General features: G+C 41.6%; 2 protein-coding genes across 2 annotated transcripts in view; one reads left to right on the top strand and one right to left on the bottom strand.

Moving 5' to 3' along the window:
• Positions 1 to 1,241: 1,241 nt before the first annotated feature.
• dio1 (iodothyronine deiodinase 1) lies at positions 1,242 to 3,712 on the bottom strand. The gene is made up of 4 exons (XM_070832012.1): positions 3,314 to 3,712; positions 3,088 to 3,231; positions 2,454 to 2,653; positions 1,242 to 2,099 (listed from the first exon to the last, which is right to left on the bottom strand). Exons 1-4 carry the CDS (start codon positions 3,648 to 3,650, stop codon positions 2,034 to 2,036), a joined length of 747 nt encoding a protein of 248 aa, XP_070688113.1. The 5' UTR covers positions 3,651 to 3,712; the 3' UTR covers positions 1,242 to 2,033.
• Positions 3,713 to 7,222: 3,510 nt separating this feature from the next.
• LOC139202636 (zinc finger protein GLIS1) overlaps positions 7,223 to 16,696 on the top strand; it is a 66,852-nt gene continuing 57,378 nt past the window's right edge. The window contains exon 1 of the mRNA XM_070832177.1: positions 7,223 to 7,502. Within this exon, the coding sequence (XP_070688278.1) occupies positions 7,223 to 7,502 (280 nt within the window). The remainder of the gene's footprint in view (positions 7,503 to 16,696) is intronic.

The following is a 16,696-nucleotide window of genomic DNA, read 5'->3' as shown; positions in this document are numbered from 1 at the left end:
AAACCTCCTCTCCAACTTCAGAGCCACACAGTTAAAGTTGTGAAGGCTAAAGCCACACAAAACTGCATTGTTCACTGCCATATCCCGGTAGACTTATAACCATGAGCTACGATCCTGTAGTTTCTAAATCTCATTAGATTTGTCACAAGGTTCTGTTGTGCTTTATGTATGAAGATACTGCTTACTTTTTTCAGCAGGGTTTACTTTTACAGTAATCTGACATGTCAGTGCCCACGTTGCAGCTGATGCTGCTTCTCTTACTGCAGGGATCATAAAATATAAACAAAAATATATTAATAGAACATATTCAAATGTACACAAATACATATATATAGTTAATAGTTGTATAATAGTTGTAGTCTAATTATTCTTACCTGGAGGGAAAGTAAAATATTTGACTGTGGCATCTACATTTTAGCTAATTTATCACTTACATAGACTTCCATCAACAAAACATGGATCTTGAAAAAACAAAACATATTTGATTAGATTGTTATGTAACACTGCAGAGGAATGAAATCAACAGAGAGGCATTCAGTTATGTAGTGAGTCTGGCATTTTCTCCAAACATCTTATATAATTTTAGAGACACTGGATGCCAAACTCAATGTTTAAAGATAAGACGGTTAGATATTAACTCACATCAGGGCCTGAATGCCTCTCTCCACAACTCACATGCATGGTTGTGTGCCACTGGATTCACTGAACTTGCGTAACCCACATACGGTACAGTACGTTTAATATTTATCACTTCCAGACAAGACAGCAAACAACAGCCAGATCCTCATGTGGTGGAGAGCTGCTCTGTGCGTCAACATTAAAGCCCCGCAGCCATTTTCTCTGAAGAACCATGATGTAAAAATGAAGACCTCTGTAGCGTTGCAGACAATCTGATTTTGTCCTAATGGGCCGGGGGAGAGAGAGAGAGAGAGAGAGAAGATGAGTCACAGCGACTCAGAGACGCGACAGTACAAATACAGATGTGCGGCAAACAATGGCGAGCAATAACTTTTGGTGTCCATGTTTGTTTTGGTGAAAACTGAACAAAATGTGATTTCACGGTAGCTTTTTCAACCCGGCTCAACTGTATTGTCTTGTAGTGGAAGGTGTATGAAAACTGACAAACTGATCATTTGATAACCTGAGTCATGATAAAACAAACTAATCTGATAGAGGAATTGACCCACTTTAGGTCTATATGCTGCGTATGAATTGAGAGCTTGATGCAGGAGTCTTTCCAGGTTATTCTTTATTATACTACAATGCAAACATTCAAAAGAAACTTTTATCATGATATTACAACATTTGACAAGATGCTTATTCTCCATTACAGGTGTCGAATCGTAAATGCTCTTACATAATTCATTCGGAGAAGGCCAACTTTCAAGTCATCTGTCATCAGATTACAGTTACCAGAGGTTTGCACTGTAATCATCATATAAAAAAGCAGCCTCCTGTGAAATTACCTTGGAGCATTCACAGACAACAGACAACCTTAGTGATTAATGCAGTTTACAATGCTGAATGTAATAACTGAACCCGCTACAGTGGTAGAAAATAAAAGGACCTTCACTGACTTACAACTTCAGGTCTTTTAATTAAAGAGAGCTTCGGAGACATCTCCTGTACATTATGTGATAGCACGAGCACAAACTCTTAACAGAACCGCCTCTCTGCCTTTCAATTTATCTGGATACAGAAGCCAAAGGTTTTATCTGTAGCCGTCACTAAGAAACACTGAGAGGAGAGTTCAGGCTCAGAGATTGACAGCTGAGATAAGTTTAGTACAGGAGGGTCTGAAGACCGTTTTAGTCTGGATTAGTTTATAATATTTATACGCATGTGATGCCAGAGAACAGCTACAGAACTACAAGTAGATGTGTTGACTTGAGTCTGAAAAAAAAAAATCAAAAAACAGTATGGCATTGTGCTATATCAGTAATATATGTTGGTTACAATGTTGAAAGTGTTGAACACAGAGACCCCTCCATATGCGTACGGTCTGATGGCAAATACATGGCGTGACAACCTTCTTATTTCATCCTTTCCAGGAACGAACGCACCTCTAATGGATCGTAGGCCCATGGCCCCAACCCCCCCTGGATAACACAGAGTGAGAAACGTTAGCAACACATAGATAAACATTTTTCATTTAGATTATATTTCTGAAAGAATCAGGGAAACATATCAACACAAGACATCAGAGACGGTTCCTGTCATTCTACATTTCTGGCATGATGAACATGAGCCTGGCTCCATGCCAAGAACTGAAGCTTTGCTTCTGTGTCTTTCACTGCTCTTTCTCACGCAATAGCATTAGAGGAGAGAGTAGGGGCGTTAACATCCACAATACTAGCGTTTCCTCTAATCACGCGATTGCATGAGAAGAGCAATCAGCATCACATACAATAAAACTGCGGACTGTCTTGGGGTCAACGGTGCACAGTTCTCACCTTGTAGGCGACTTTCCCAGCCTGCAGCACGTAAAGCCTCTCAGGCAGAGCGCCGTACTTTATGGCAGTGATATTACTCATTTCATCCACGACCACCGGACACAGGGGCTCCTTCTGAATCAGGATCTGTGCTGCAGACAGCCTCTCCTCCAGGCTCCGGTGTTGGTTGATATCAAAGTTGTTGGTGAATGCCCAACCGTCTGAGACACAGATTTAAAAAAAAAAAAGTTATTTCAAATTTCTCGTTTTATGCATTACAGCATCAAGAATTAAAGTTTTATTAACAATGTTTGACTGATAAAATATGTTGACAAAAGTCAAAAGACAACTTTTATAATATTAATTCATTTTATTAAGTGATGTAATCCTGCTCAAGCTAAACATTTTTAATTGCCGTATTTAGAAATCCTTGCAGGAATGCCTCATCAGAAAGTGAAGGTGAATGTCATTGATAAACATAGAAAGCTAAGTACTTTGAAGACACACACCCATCTTCAAGATGTTTTTTACAGAGCCTATTTTTATCCAGTATGCACTTAAGTGCCAATGAATAAACAGTGCTTGCTTTCTTCCCAGAGTTTGAATGCACATTGTTCTCCTCCACCTCTAACCTTCACCTGGCCCGCGCTCTCACCTGTTGAATGCGCCTCGGCGATGTAGACAACAAGAAAGTCAGCCACATCGCGGAAGTCCTTGACGAGTTGCTTGAACTCCTCAAGTTTGTAGATAAACGGGGGTCAGGTGCAACTTCCAAAACTCAGCACCAGCGGCCTGTTGCCTGCAGGGAAAACACAGCTCGAAATGTTGGGAGTGCAGAGAGATACAACTGCACCAAAGCACGACACATTACATCAACGCACCTTTCATGTACTTGCAGATGCTTGTTTTCTCCCCCTCCATGTTGACCACAGGTGTGTCCGGAGCGTCTTTTCCCTTAAATGCTTCTTGCCCGAGAGACAACCACATGTGCAAGGAGGCGGTTTTGAAGAACTTTATGGTAGCAAATGTCATGCCCCAATCTTCATACCTAAAATTGGGATTCTGGGTCATGGTGGTCCTCTCACCCATTTTGAGGATTAGCTTCTTGGTGAGGCTTGGTGAGATGAAATGAATGATCCAAACCAGGAGATTGACTCCAATCATGAAGCAAAACAAGTATGCTGTCGACACATAGACCATCAGTCTTTGTAGGAACATCTTTGCTCCTTGCTGGTGAGCTCCTGTTTCCACAGCGTCTCTTACAAAACTTGATTGTTAAACATGTCGCTCTACGCCCACTCGGCTCAAGTTCCATTACGGCTGCCTTCACGGCCTCTCCGGGAGCTCGGACTTTACACATCTCAAGTCTGAAAAGCCTCCACTGGATCACCGCAGTTGCCTTGAAAAATGGGCGTGAGCTCCGTTTCCTTGAAAACGTCTCCTCGTTTATTCATCACGCCCTCCTTTCATTTTTAATCCATAACTTAGTACCAAATATAGTCCGTCTGTGGTGGTTACACTTCAGGGTCTCCCTTTATGAAGCTTTATCCGAAGAAGCAAGAGTAGCCATATCACTTAATGTTGAAAGATCCCATCAGAGAAAATAGCATTTTATTTCCGGGGCTTTACTTACAGGCTAGAAGTTGAGTTAGTTGGCTCATTTGTGGCCTCAACGCCCTGTAACGTCAGCTAACATTAGCGGTTAGCTATCCTTTGCTAACTTTATGGGGGGAAGCCGCCGCTAACTAATCTGTTATGGTAATTGGAGGATGCAAGAGTTTTATATCAGCGGGATACAGAGAAACAAAAATCTCAATGAACTTTAATCTTCGCTGTAATCGGTGCTCCGCGCTGCCCGAAGCTAAGTTAGCCAGGTGTGAGGGAGTGGGCAGTGTGGCTAGCTAACGTTAGCTAATGTCTTACCAGCTAACCTATGTAAAGACACATTTAGGAGACACGGAGCGACACGGGCTCTTCAGTCTTCTTCCACTCTACAGAAATGAATGTAAGTCTAATTTAAATTGCACTGTTGGGTCCACAACCACATGAAGCTCCTTGGTTTGCTAGCTAATTAGCCTCAAGTCTCTGCCCCCCTGCTTTGGTGCACATTTCTTATAATTTACTGCACTAAAAATTCCTAATGTAATGAAGAATGTGTCCCATGACTGTGGATACTTATCTGTGTTTTCATGTTAATCCATTTTCTGTGATAGGTCTGGCACACCTCCACTGGTGAATGTGATCATCAGACCATCAACACTATGAAACTATGTCCTTTTCCTCCCACGTATGTATTCAGAAATACAGGGAACACTGAAGTTATATCATAAAGCCAGTTAATCTGTAATGCACACAGACTATAATGGTGATATGAGCTATCAGCTGTTCTAAATGATCCACACTTTATTACTTTCCTCACTTCCTATCCTTGTTGGCAGGTTGCAGGTAAGTACTCCTGCCCCCTGGGCCTCTAATCTGCCCTTATTATTTACCCTATAAATCACTTCTTTCCAGATAGGCAACAAGTAGGAAAAGAAATTGGGTCACGCTTCAGAACAACACATCTCTGTGCAATATATGAATTTAGAACAACATTTTCCTCTTTTAGCGTGCAATACTTTTTATATTCCCCTGTTTTTTTATATGCCTCCTTGTCCCTATTGTTATGCTTCATCTTGTTTAAATTTCTCATGCTTTTTCACATGTATATCTCTGTGTTTTATTGTTTTATTGGAGTTCTATGTCTGCTGTTCTTTTACTTTTGCTTACTTACTTGCTGCTGTAACTCTATGAATTCCCCCACTGTGGTATTATAAAGGAATATTTTATCTTGAGTTAAAGTAACATGCAGGAAAGTACTCAAAACTCAGTCATCAGCCACAAACGAGTTCATGAGTTTGAAGTTAAAGATTTCAGATCTAAACATATCTTTTACTTTTACATTTACAACATATATCGGCATATAAATGTTGCCTAACAGAATACTTCTGCATGTAACGGTGTGTATACTAGGTTTATGGACAAGACTGTAATTACTGCCGGCCTGTATGTGGCAAACATGTGAATTTGATCTGGCCTTATCTGTCAGTTCATCATCACATGTTCTTCATCAGTAATGGTAAGATACTGAGATGCAAAAGGTGTAGATGATATCAGAGTAGATATGAGTCCAAAGTTCAAATTTAACCAGATTATGTTGTTTTTTTTTAAAACTCTGGTCGTCCTTCATTTTCTATGTGAACCCACATGTCCAACAGCACGCAAATGCAGCATCAGATCTAGTTATACCAGGCGCCGATTTCCGCATTTTTACAGGCCAGACCTCAAGTGGTGCCGACTGATTGTACGACCACACTTTTACAAACTTCCTCTTGACAGTGTTTTACATGTGTTTGTATTTGCATAATAATAAAGACACGCGTGCTTTTACTGCCGGTGTAAACTCTGACCTGAGGAAAGATTGTCTGCGTTTTCTGCACTAAGGCCATTAGATGGCGCTACAGAACAGCATTTCCCACAGAAAACTACTCCTGAAGATGAGCGCCAGCTTTCTCAACATTAGGTTTTATCTCGGATAAGAATAATTTAACACAGGATTAAGAACTCTGGTTTTTAAACATGCTGCTTTACTCAGTTTGTCCGAATTAAAGCCAGATTTTCCAAAGACATCAAGTGACTTTTCTGTCCCTGCACAGTTTTTAATGCAGTCAATCAGACATGATGAACCATTATACAAAGAATAATTCAGACATAATTTAAGGAATCGTGCAGTTGAAATAATATAGGCAGGTCAAACAAGACAACAGCAAACTCTGAACAAAACGCCTCTTATTTTGTTAATCCTACCAAACTAATTAACAAATACGTGGAAAAATATTCATCCATTACCCTAAATTATGCCAAAATTCTTTGCTATTCACATGATTCTCCAATGGATCTCTCCATGACTTATAAAAGGAATAAAAAACCAAATATTACTGAATAGAATAATAACAGATGCAGTTCTGGGTACAACGTTTAATGAAAGTCACAATAGTTTGTATTTAAGTGAAAGTAAAAAAAAAAAAAAAAAGACCTGTGATAGCATAATTACTTTAATCTTTATTTAATTAGGCTCTAAAACGCTGAATTTGAGAGATTTCATGAAATGGCACCGTGGTTGTATGTAGTCTCTCGATCATGTTCATGTGTGTTTTTGAAACAAAGCAGATCAATGACTGGTACGAGTTGATCAGTGTGATCAGTGGTCCGTTTCTCCTTATCCATAGCCTACAACACGAAGGAGGTCGCAAACTCCTCATCCAAGCTCAGAAGTATAGACTTGATCCAGATCTTATCCTCCCACAGAAACACGGACGCAGCCTCCATTGGTGCTCCTGAATCCAGAGGAGCGGCGGAGCTATCGGGTGTCAATCAGAGGGAGGGAGAGAGAGAGAGAGGGAGGGAGAGAGAGAGGGAGGGAGGGGGGGAGAGATTCATGGGATGCTGGTGTCTGATCCTCACTGAGAGGATGCTATGGATCAGACTCGCAGATGCTTTCCCCTCCAGTTTGGCAAACATGCTGATGCGCGCAATTAGACCTTTTCTGGTCCTCATTGGCTAATTGGACAAGGTAGGTGTTACCAAATCCCTGAAAAGTCATTTGTTTTGTCCGCTGTTGTTCACATGAATGCACGGGGACGCACAGGCTGCCCCTCGTGTTGGCGCAGTTTGCATTGATTTGGTTATCACTCCTGTTGACGCGCGCAGGTAATGTGAGCTGCACACTGCATGGGAAAGCCGAGTCATCAATGCAGAACCCCTCAGCGCTGTTCGGGATGGTGAGCCACTGTCCCCCGACCTTCACGGACTTCACCGGCTTGTCGCTCGCCGTGTACGGCAGCAAGGCGGACATCTGCGCGCGGCGAGCCGGCACCGGCGGGGCTTTTGGATCGCAGATATGCCGGAGCCCCCACGACGCCCCGACGCACATGAGCTGCGCCAGCCCGAAGAGACTCATTGCCTCCGAGGAAAAAGCGCATCTGTCAGCCAAAGCCCCGCGCTCGTGCCTTCCTCTCCCGTCAGTGCAAGGTAGGCCCAAAGAGCACGAGCCTTCAAGTGTTCATCCGGTGCTTGTTGACGTGATTGGAGGTCTTGAAGTCGATCATCAAACTTGACTCACTAATTGAGAGATTTCCGAACATTATGTGTGATGTGGAATAACATTTAAGGTGGTAATGATTATTGCCCTCATTAAAACAAACCAAGAGGTTAGCAATAACAAACAGAGTCAAACAGCAGATGTGTCAGTCTTGCCAATTTGGCCAATTAGCAGTTTGGAGGTTATTTCAGATTGATGTAAGCCGCCATCTAACATGATGCTGTTTCCATATGGAGCATCCTTTGATGCAGCTGTTCTGTGTGTTTGTGCTGAGGGCCTCGTTTGCAGTTGTGGATTAGGTCTGTTAATTAAACCCAGAGCTCTCTTGGATCCTTGGCCAATTCATAAATAACAGCAGAATCAAAATGTCTCTGTTGCACACGCTGGCCATGCGGAGTGATGTACAGTATGCGGAATAACTGCCAAGCAAGTGCGCATTTCCTACGGATGTTAACAAGGCATGGCAGCGTGTAGCTCAGGGGAGGACTGATGTGATATCGGCTCATTTAGTGAACGAGGGTAAACTTGGCAACTTGAAGTTGTGACAGTTTAAAACAATGTTTTGAAAATAATTAATTTTGATTATTTTTTCTATTTTTTTTTCCCTTTAATTTTCAGGACAACCCTAATCATGAAAATAATTAAGTTTGTGTGCTCAAATTGCTCAAAGTTCAAGCTTGAATCTCTTTTGGTGCCTCAATTTAAAAAAAAAAAAAAAAAAAATACAAACTTTGACATGAGCTCATCAGTGAAAGAGAAAACTTTAAAACAATTACATAGATGAAATGAGCACTGTCATACAGAGAGCATCCAGAGTGGAAACTGGGCTTGGAGTCTCTGTGGAAGCCTGCTCCATCCTGTTTAGACAGAGTGTTGTTGTGAGAGGGCGGAGGTAATTACAGCCCCGTCCTAAATTATGATTAGACGGAACAGACTTTTATATTAGCAATCATCCTTGCAGCAAGAAGAAGATCAACGGATTTGATTATTGTTTCTTCTGGCTAAACACAAACCATATGTCTGCAGAATGTGTCTCAGCATTTATGAGTTCTCTCGGAGCACAGTTGTGCCCTCAGCCCTCCATCCCCAGCATCCCGCACCAGAATGAATCGTCTCATTGTCTTCGCAACGCTTTTGAACTCGCTTCCCGTAAACTGTGGGGAATGCAAGATGTGTTATGTGTTTGTGGATTATGTTGTGCAGATTAACATTGAAGCGGACACATACATATCTGTTTGTGTGGTTCCGGCTCTGTCAGGCACTTGAGTGATATTTTAATAACTTCAATATCTTGTGGGTTTCTGACTTAAAGCGGTTTTCAGCCTTCTTTTTGGAGTGCAAAAAAAAAAAAAAAGCCCAACATCTACCTCCTTAAGGACATACCGATTCAGCTCTACACCAGAACATATTATACATTCATGATTTTGGCAGCAATTCATTTTCACATTATATTTTATTGTAATATGTTGGGGATGAAAAGTTTAATTCAGTTCAGCTTGTCCTCCTAACGTCGCTACCTCCATCCTTTATGAATATGCGCTGTATTCCAGGCATTTTTGTGTTGTTTTATAGTCTCTTATGGTGAGCATGGAGTATGAAAGTGATCTCACTACTCATCAGTCTTTTGTATCATGCCTCATTTCAGGCTGATCGTATTACACGCTCCCATTTGGGGACAGAGCTGGAGTTTAAACTGCATTCTCAACCATTACTTTAGATTTATACTGAAAGGAATCTCTGAATAAACACAGACTGCAGTATTCACGCTGATGGAGGTGAGACAGTGGAGGAAGGACTTACCTCAGACGGGAGATTTCTGACCTTTTACATGTATCCTGTGATTGCAAAATGTCAACGATTACTCAGTGATAAATATGATAAAATCTAGTGCTTTGCTCATGCTTCATCTAATCCTCAGTGTGGTTTTTTTTTGTGGGAGGGAAGCTGTAGTGTACTTTTGCATTCAGTGCGGCTCTGCCGCTTTCCTAATTACTCCCAAAAAGGCAAATCTACACAGTGCATAACTTTTTCTTACATATGCATTAGTAAGTATAAGTCAGTGAGTGAGAGAGCTTGCGTGTTAATGGAGGAGGTGCCGCTGTGTCAGTAGACTCCCGTAGAGGCTTGGTATTGGATTTTTTTATTGGCCAGGTACCCTGAATGAAAAAACCCCCCTCGTCGACATTTACTCAAAACCCTTAGCTGTTTCTGTGCAGCCTCGCCGTTGCTGTTCCTGTGCCATTGCATTTTAAGTAACGTTCCCAGCATGAATCCAAAGAAAATCAATCTATATTTTTCTTTACATCAAGCTGATTGAAGCACAAATCACGATGACTCACATCACACCTGGCGCCGGTTCGGAAACCATGTGTGCTGCTCTTTGTGAGTGGAACAGCAGCTGATCATCCTTACACTGCACGTCCACTGTGCTATAAATATTGGTGCCCACCAGCAAAGAAAATATTGTGCTTGCAAAGAAAAACACTTGATCCCTCTTGAAAAAGAATATCAGGTTTGAATGAAGTGTGTACTCTAGCATCATTTGATACCTTACTAAAGTTTCTCCTGGCCGGGACGAAGCTGCCGAGCCTGTGAGCTTATTTGAGGAAAATGTTTGAGTTAGAGGAGTGTGCTGGAGTCCCACGTTCCCTCTCTCAGATAAATGCAGACGTCTGTCTGTTGATTCAGCCTGTAAAGACATGAGTAATGGACTTTTGGATTTAATCATTGTTGGACCTTTTTACATTTCTGTGGCTATTTCTTGTAGTCTTTTGCCAACACATGTCATTGTGACATGTTTTCTGTAAACCTGTACATACAATATTTATACATGCAGCATGCACACCTGTATGCAAGCACACACACTCACCAGCATCCGTCGCTAATACATACAGACACATGCCAGCACAGGCTCAACACTATACACTATACACACACGCCACGCATTGACAAACTCACACACATGTATATAAACACATACTGTCTGTGGTGAAGTGGCATTGGCACAGACGTTAAATTCCCTTAAAGTGACTTAGTTTCCTGTGTTTTCCTGAGCAGCATTTGTAGATGTCAGACTGCGGGGCGATAATCTGACTGTTATGAGAAACAACCGACCATTACTGCCCCGCTTTGAGCCTCCGCTGTGTCAAACGCTTAATGACAGCCTCCCAGTAGCTTGTGAATAATTTTGGTCCCTGTGTGCGCAGAGAAACACATTAAGGGCTTTTGGTGCGGTCACTTATTTTAATCAAACTACGTGGTTTATTTATTTTTCCCTATAGAAAGAGGAGTAGGCAGTTGGCATTCATTTTCTCTGTACGGCAGTAGAGAAGCTGCATGGGATGGATTTCATTGTTTCTTTGAAAGCCAAGTAGCATTTTTTTTTTTTCTTCATGAAAATTGGAATTGATAATGCAAGTGTTCCAAAAATATACACATAATTCATCATCAAAGTAATCAAAAATAGGGCACCTCTCCTAATCTATAAGGGAACTGGTGTTCACATTTACAATGTTCCAATGCCGTCTTTGGATAGTTTCTTTTTTTTTATTGACTTTCATCTGAGTAAATCTTCAGATTTCTGTCACATAAAAATCTTTATACAGCAATAATTCTGAGAAAATGTTTGCTTCAGCTGTTTCAAGGGGTTTTGAATTTCTTAAATTACCTTGGACTTCAGGCTTATACTTCTTATAAGTCTGGCTTTGATGTATGTACAGATAATATTATTTATTCGTCTTGGATCTCAGTTTTTTTTTGTGGTTTTGACTTCTGAGTCACTCGTCATGCGTGACACTGTTATAGCCATTTTGCTGAATCGGGGATGTTACAGGCGAACTTGTTGCTCGACTTTGAAAAGACCAAAGAGATGGAACTAGACCCTCAATCTGTGGAAAATGTATCCCAAATGGACGGGTTGATCATCAGGAGAAAATAATTGAGCTGTTAAGGTAGATCAAATCTGTTTTCTTCCTATGCAGATTAAGACTCTGTGGAGTAACAAAAGCGCTATAATGTTCTTCTTCCACATGGTGACTTTCGAGTTAGTAATTCACCACGGTTTCATAGTCCGGTTTGGCTATCTAACTATGAAATTAAAATGCCATTAAAAGTCCAGCATTTAATAAGAGGACCAAGAGAAATCAACGGTGTTCTGCCTCTAACATCCTTACAGGAGAAATTTGAAGAAGAAACTGTTGAAGCCAAATTGGCTGAACCTCGTCTTGTCCTTTACAAAGAAAATGAGCCTTTGCCATTTCGTAGAAGGTATTTGCTCCCATTAAGCATATATTTTTGTCAGTAAAAAGGGTGTTAGCTTTTTAAGCTGGATATAATTGAGATATTGAACTGGTCTAAAGTTGCTTTTCTATGCACTCAGTATGGTGTCTAATATCCAAATCAACAGATACACAGGCATCTAAAACTGTTGGGTTTGTGCCACTTTTACATTTGCCCTAAAAACTTTGCCATTTTGTTTAATAATGTAATTTGTATTTTTTTCTGTGCCTAATTGTAAGCAAAGCATTGAGTTCTTGCCGCCTCTGCAGATCTTTCTGTGGAAAAGAGAATGAGTCAACGTGAGCACCAAAACTTCTATTTATTAAGTACAGTTGAGGGTTTGACAGAGTAACTGAGGATCTCAACATCACTGCCGTTCAGTATGCCAAAAGGTTGTAGCAGCGAGGCAAGGTTATAGCAGCTATTCCTCCCAGATGTTGTGAAAGACGTATCAACCCTCAGAGGAAGCATTTTGCTGTCACTGCTGCTAAAAGAGATTTGACCTTTTATTGAACTTGTGGTTCACTTAGTTTCCCGGCTGAGGTGAACCGAGAAATTTTTTTGCACCAGATTGTGAAAAGGTTTTGGCATTTTTTGGCATTATTTGTCAGTTTGAAACAAGTAATATTTTAGATCGATTCTGTCAACAGGAAACAACTAACAAACAACCAGACCAGACGCCCTCTTGTTCTGCTGTTGTTCGTTTAAATCATGTGGAACGGTGCACCCGGGCCTGCTTATGCATATCAAAGTAATACAGTGATGGTAACATTCTTTTCACAAGTTTTATCACCAGTCAGTACATTACAATGAGCCAAAGACAGCGCCTTAGCCCACGTCTTTTGCATCTTGTATGAGCTCAGCAGTGAGTTATGGGTAAATGCGAGGGTGCTGCCTGGGAATGGTGTTGCAGGGTGTAATGTTTGCAGCATGTTCCATTGATTCATAAAGCTGAGGCCCGGTGATGATTCTGCAGCGGTATTCCCGTAAAACCTCTGTCTGGCTGAGAAGCCGACGAGGGAATGCTGGGTAATGGAATGAAAGCGCTTCCTGAGTCACAGCCACTAGAGATGGAGAGTGAGAGAACACCCCTGGTCTGGCATCTGCTTGGCTGAATCACCTCAATCAAACTTGGCCAGGAATTCACATGACGTGTGTGGAAACAGGAGATAAGTGGCAGAGGAAGAGATGAGTGTTGCGTCAACTTGACTGAGGTTGGATTCAAAGAGAGAGAGAGGGAGATTTATCGGGGGTTGTGAGTGTTTCAGCCTGAGTTATCTCCTGATTAGTCCTCTGAAGTTGCTAAATGAACCCACAAAAAAACGGATACAAAACTTAGCGCTGCTCCCTCTCCGCTGTCCCTTTTCTTCTCCACAGTCAGTGTCAGTCAAGTCAAATGTTCTCATTCTTATGTGACCAGTGTGGTATGAATATGGCATCTCACTGTAACCAAAGGCATTTAGCCTCTCACTCTGCCAATGAATCCAACCAGTCACACAGCAAAAATATGATCTGGTTTGAGTAAGTGTCGAAATATCACTGAAATACCAGAAGAAATGTGCTGTGGGCCTCAGTTTAATCAAGAAAAAGCTGCAGAGTTGGCCCAGATATATCATCATAAAAATGTATTTTTAGCTTAAACCTTGCCTTGAGAAGTACTCAAAGATTCTCACACTTCACTTTCACTCATGAGGGGAATAAGTGCCAGATCTTGTGAATTTGAACAGATTTGTTAAACCTTTTTAACTATTTCTCAAAGATAAACTTACTTATCCTCCTCTATCTGCTTCTTCTCGCCTGGACAGACATGCCACAGCTGACCACATGTCTATACAGTCTGTATTACTCATGCATTTTCAGACAGACTCTCGCAGACCTCTCTGTGTATGACTTAGCACACGGGTGGGTTTTTGATTTACATCTCGGCTGTGCCACTTGCTGTTCTTGGCTCGACGCTGCTGTGTTTCATCAAAGAAAAATCCGCTCCACTCTGACTGTGGCAGTTAAGACGGCCGTCCGCCGCTGCGCTGCCTCTGCCAGAGCGAGGCCGAGAGCTCACTGGGCCTTCGCAGCTGTCAGCTGGATAGAGAGAGACGGAAAAAGAGAGAGAGAGGTTGTAGTAGAGAGATGAAGCCATTAGGACCAGGGCCTCACTGACCGCCTTAAACAAGCTGCAAGAACATAGATTGTGTGAGTGTGAAAGGGCAGTTTTGGATGTGTGAGTCACGAGGAGGCCCCTGTTTCATCTTTTCCACTAGAGATTATGCTACTGTATCAGCACATTATCTCATTTTAACAGTGATCAAGCTGTGAGTAACATTCACAACACTAAATAGTTACTAAGTGTGCATCAGAGTTTTGTAAACAGATGCCAGAGCAACAGTTTCAAATGTCCGAAAGCTTATGCTCAACTTGTTTAAATGGTGTCTGAAATTGCCCTTTTTTTTTTTTACAAGGCTGGTCATGCTGGAGATTAATCAGCCAGCCAATCAAACATTGGCTTCAACTGAATGGTCAAAAACAAACGGGCAAACATGATGCAAACCAAGGCTGTTTTAATGCCTTCATTAGAGCAGAGGAGAAAGCAGCCAAAAAGCTTGGGTTTTATCCCCTCTCTTGTTCTCTCTCCGTCTGTGCCAGGAAGCTGCCATGGGGCAGTGCCCAGTCAGCTCACTGCACCATTGGCTGGCGCTGCCCCAGACGACTATGAAAGACATTATAAAGTCTAATAGTGCAGTTTATATACTTTATTAGAGCTTGTTAATAGAAGCCCAGCATTCTGGAAGAATTACTTATTCTCTAGTCATGTGCTATGCAGTCCAGCCCCTGCGCTGTATTAACTTGCTTACCAGCACTAATAAGTGCACAAAGGAACGACGGACTGATGGTTCTTGGAGAAAAAGCACTCTCGCTTGTCTGTGGGTATCAGTCACAAACCCCGAGCGTGACAATACTTCTGCTGATTTGGACTCGGATACTCAAATGTGCATTATGTCTTGGCAGATATAGATTTGTACACATTATTGTCATAGATGGAGGGCCAAGTTTCATCACACAGAGTCAATATCAATTGAAATGTTCTTTCGGTGATATATTTTGAAGCACTGGCAAGCAGACCTTTGAGTTAAAATTTATTTAAGCTTACGTATTGCTTGAAGTAAAAAGCTCTCATGTGCAGAGAGTGATATCATCCTGTTCATCCACTGTCAGCACACAGGCAACATTGTAGCACAGATGGACTGGTGCTCTGTCAAAATGTTTCTTTAGCAAGTCTGGACAGCAACGGTGCTACATGATGAGAGGAAGTGGAGGATTTTGGGAAAGTGAGGCTGTTCAGGTTAATGCTTGCAAGTCCAAGTTGCAGGGAGCTGGGAGCCTCGCCAGGCCGACTCTGGATGTTAATAAAGTTTAGAGGCTGTATGCCAGCACTGTGATCTGTTATGCTTAGGGTTATTTTTACAGACCTTTAACAGACAATTATATTTGAAAGGGAAGGCTTTTTTTCAGTGGGCTAATATCGGAGCAAGGAGATAAAGTATGTGATAAGAAGATGCAATTTCCCATGATGTGATGCTGTGGAGTGTGGAGTTTTTTTTCATTGCGTGGGAATATCTTCTGTATGAGAACTCCCCGTGTAGTGCTGAAACGTCAAAACAAGACGATGATAATTTTTACTTGTATTGTTTTACTAAATATTTGTTAAAAGTGAGTGTTTCTTGTTTTTCTGCTTCATCATAGCCAGACACTCTAATATGTGGTAGCTCTCCAACTACAGCCACTGACAGAAAGAGTTTGGGCGCCTACAGGGTGCTTTGACAACATTTTTAAAGGCAAGAGTGAGCATTGTTGATTAATATTCCTTGTCCGTTTTCTCTCTTCTAACCCAAGCATTGTCTATTTATTCTGTCTGTCACATGTCAGCGTCTTTGTTTAATCATCCTTGACAGACCGGTTGCAGAAAAGGGAGTTGAAGGGATCTAAGATGACCTCGGCGTGTAGTCTGCCGCTGCCTACCAGAGCTTGATTTCACCCTCTGGACCTGAAAACCACATCTCACAAATGAGCTGGTTGCTTAGTCGAGAAGTTTCCACTGGAAACAGTAGAGACATCTGTTATCTCCTGGCTCCTGTAGCATCTGTCAGCTTTACATACTCTACATCAAATTGCACTTGAAAGAAAGCTGTGCAGCTTTCTTTTGGCAGTGTTTCTCCTGTAATCCTAACTGAGGAAGCGATTCTGAACTTCTCACGAACTCCGTGAGAAGTTTTGTTGAAGACAATCAGTTTTTGTCTTCGTTGTTGCCAGGATTAAATGTAGGCCCGGCTTTCTCCATTTGAGCTCATATGGACTGTGCAGTACGTGTGTTAAATGGATCCATATTACACTGAGTAATACCCTCAGTATGCACTCTTCATTAACATGCTTAACATTCCCCCCAAGACCCAGAAGTCGGCTTCTATAATACACTGCTTAACACAAACATCATGTTGGACACTTAAGATCTCTTATGGGGCTCGTTGTTGGCAGTTTTGGTAGCGAGCAGATTTGGACAGAGTGTGTATTTGTGTGTGTGTGTGTGTGTGTTAATGTTTGGGTCAAAGTGGAGGACAAGATGGATGCGTTTGTGTACTCTGAACATGAAAACCTTGAACAGTTAATGTTCAAGAGATAAACACACTCTTCTGCCAGCTAATTAGAGCAGATGTCCAACAGAGAAGTCTCGTGAAGAGGTTAATAAATTGTTTTTTGTTTTTAGCTTTTTTGGCTCGAGAATGAAATCTGTTGCAACACTGGTCAGCCACTTGTTGCATGTTTCCAAAATGGGACACGCAACTTTGTTTTTCAA

Source organism: Pempheris klunzingeri, chromosome 6 (genome assembly GCF_042242105.1).
Source record: "Pempheris klunzingeri isolate RE-2024b chromosome 6, fPemKlu1.hap1, whole genome shotgun sequence".
Lineage (NCBI taxonomy): Eukaryota > Metazoa > Chordata > Actinopteri > Acropomatiformes > Pempheridae > Pempheris > Pempheris klunzingeri.
This window is presented reverse-complemented; position numbering and strand designations above follow the sequence as displayed.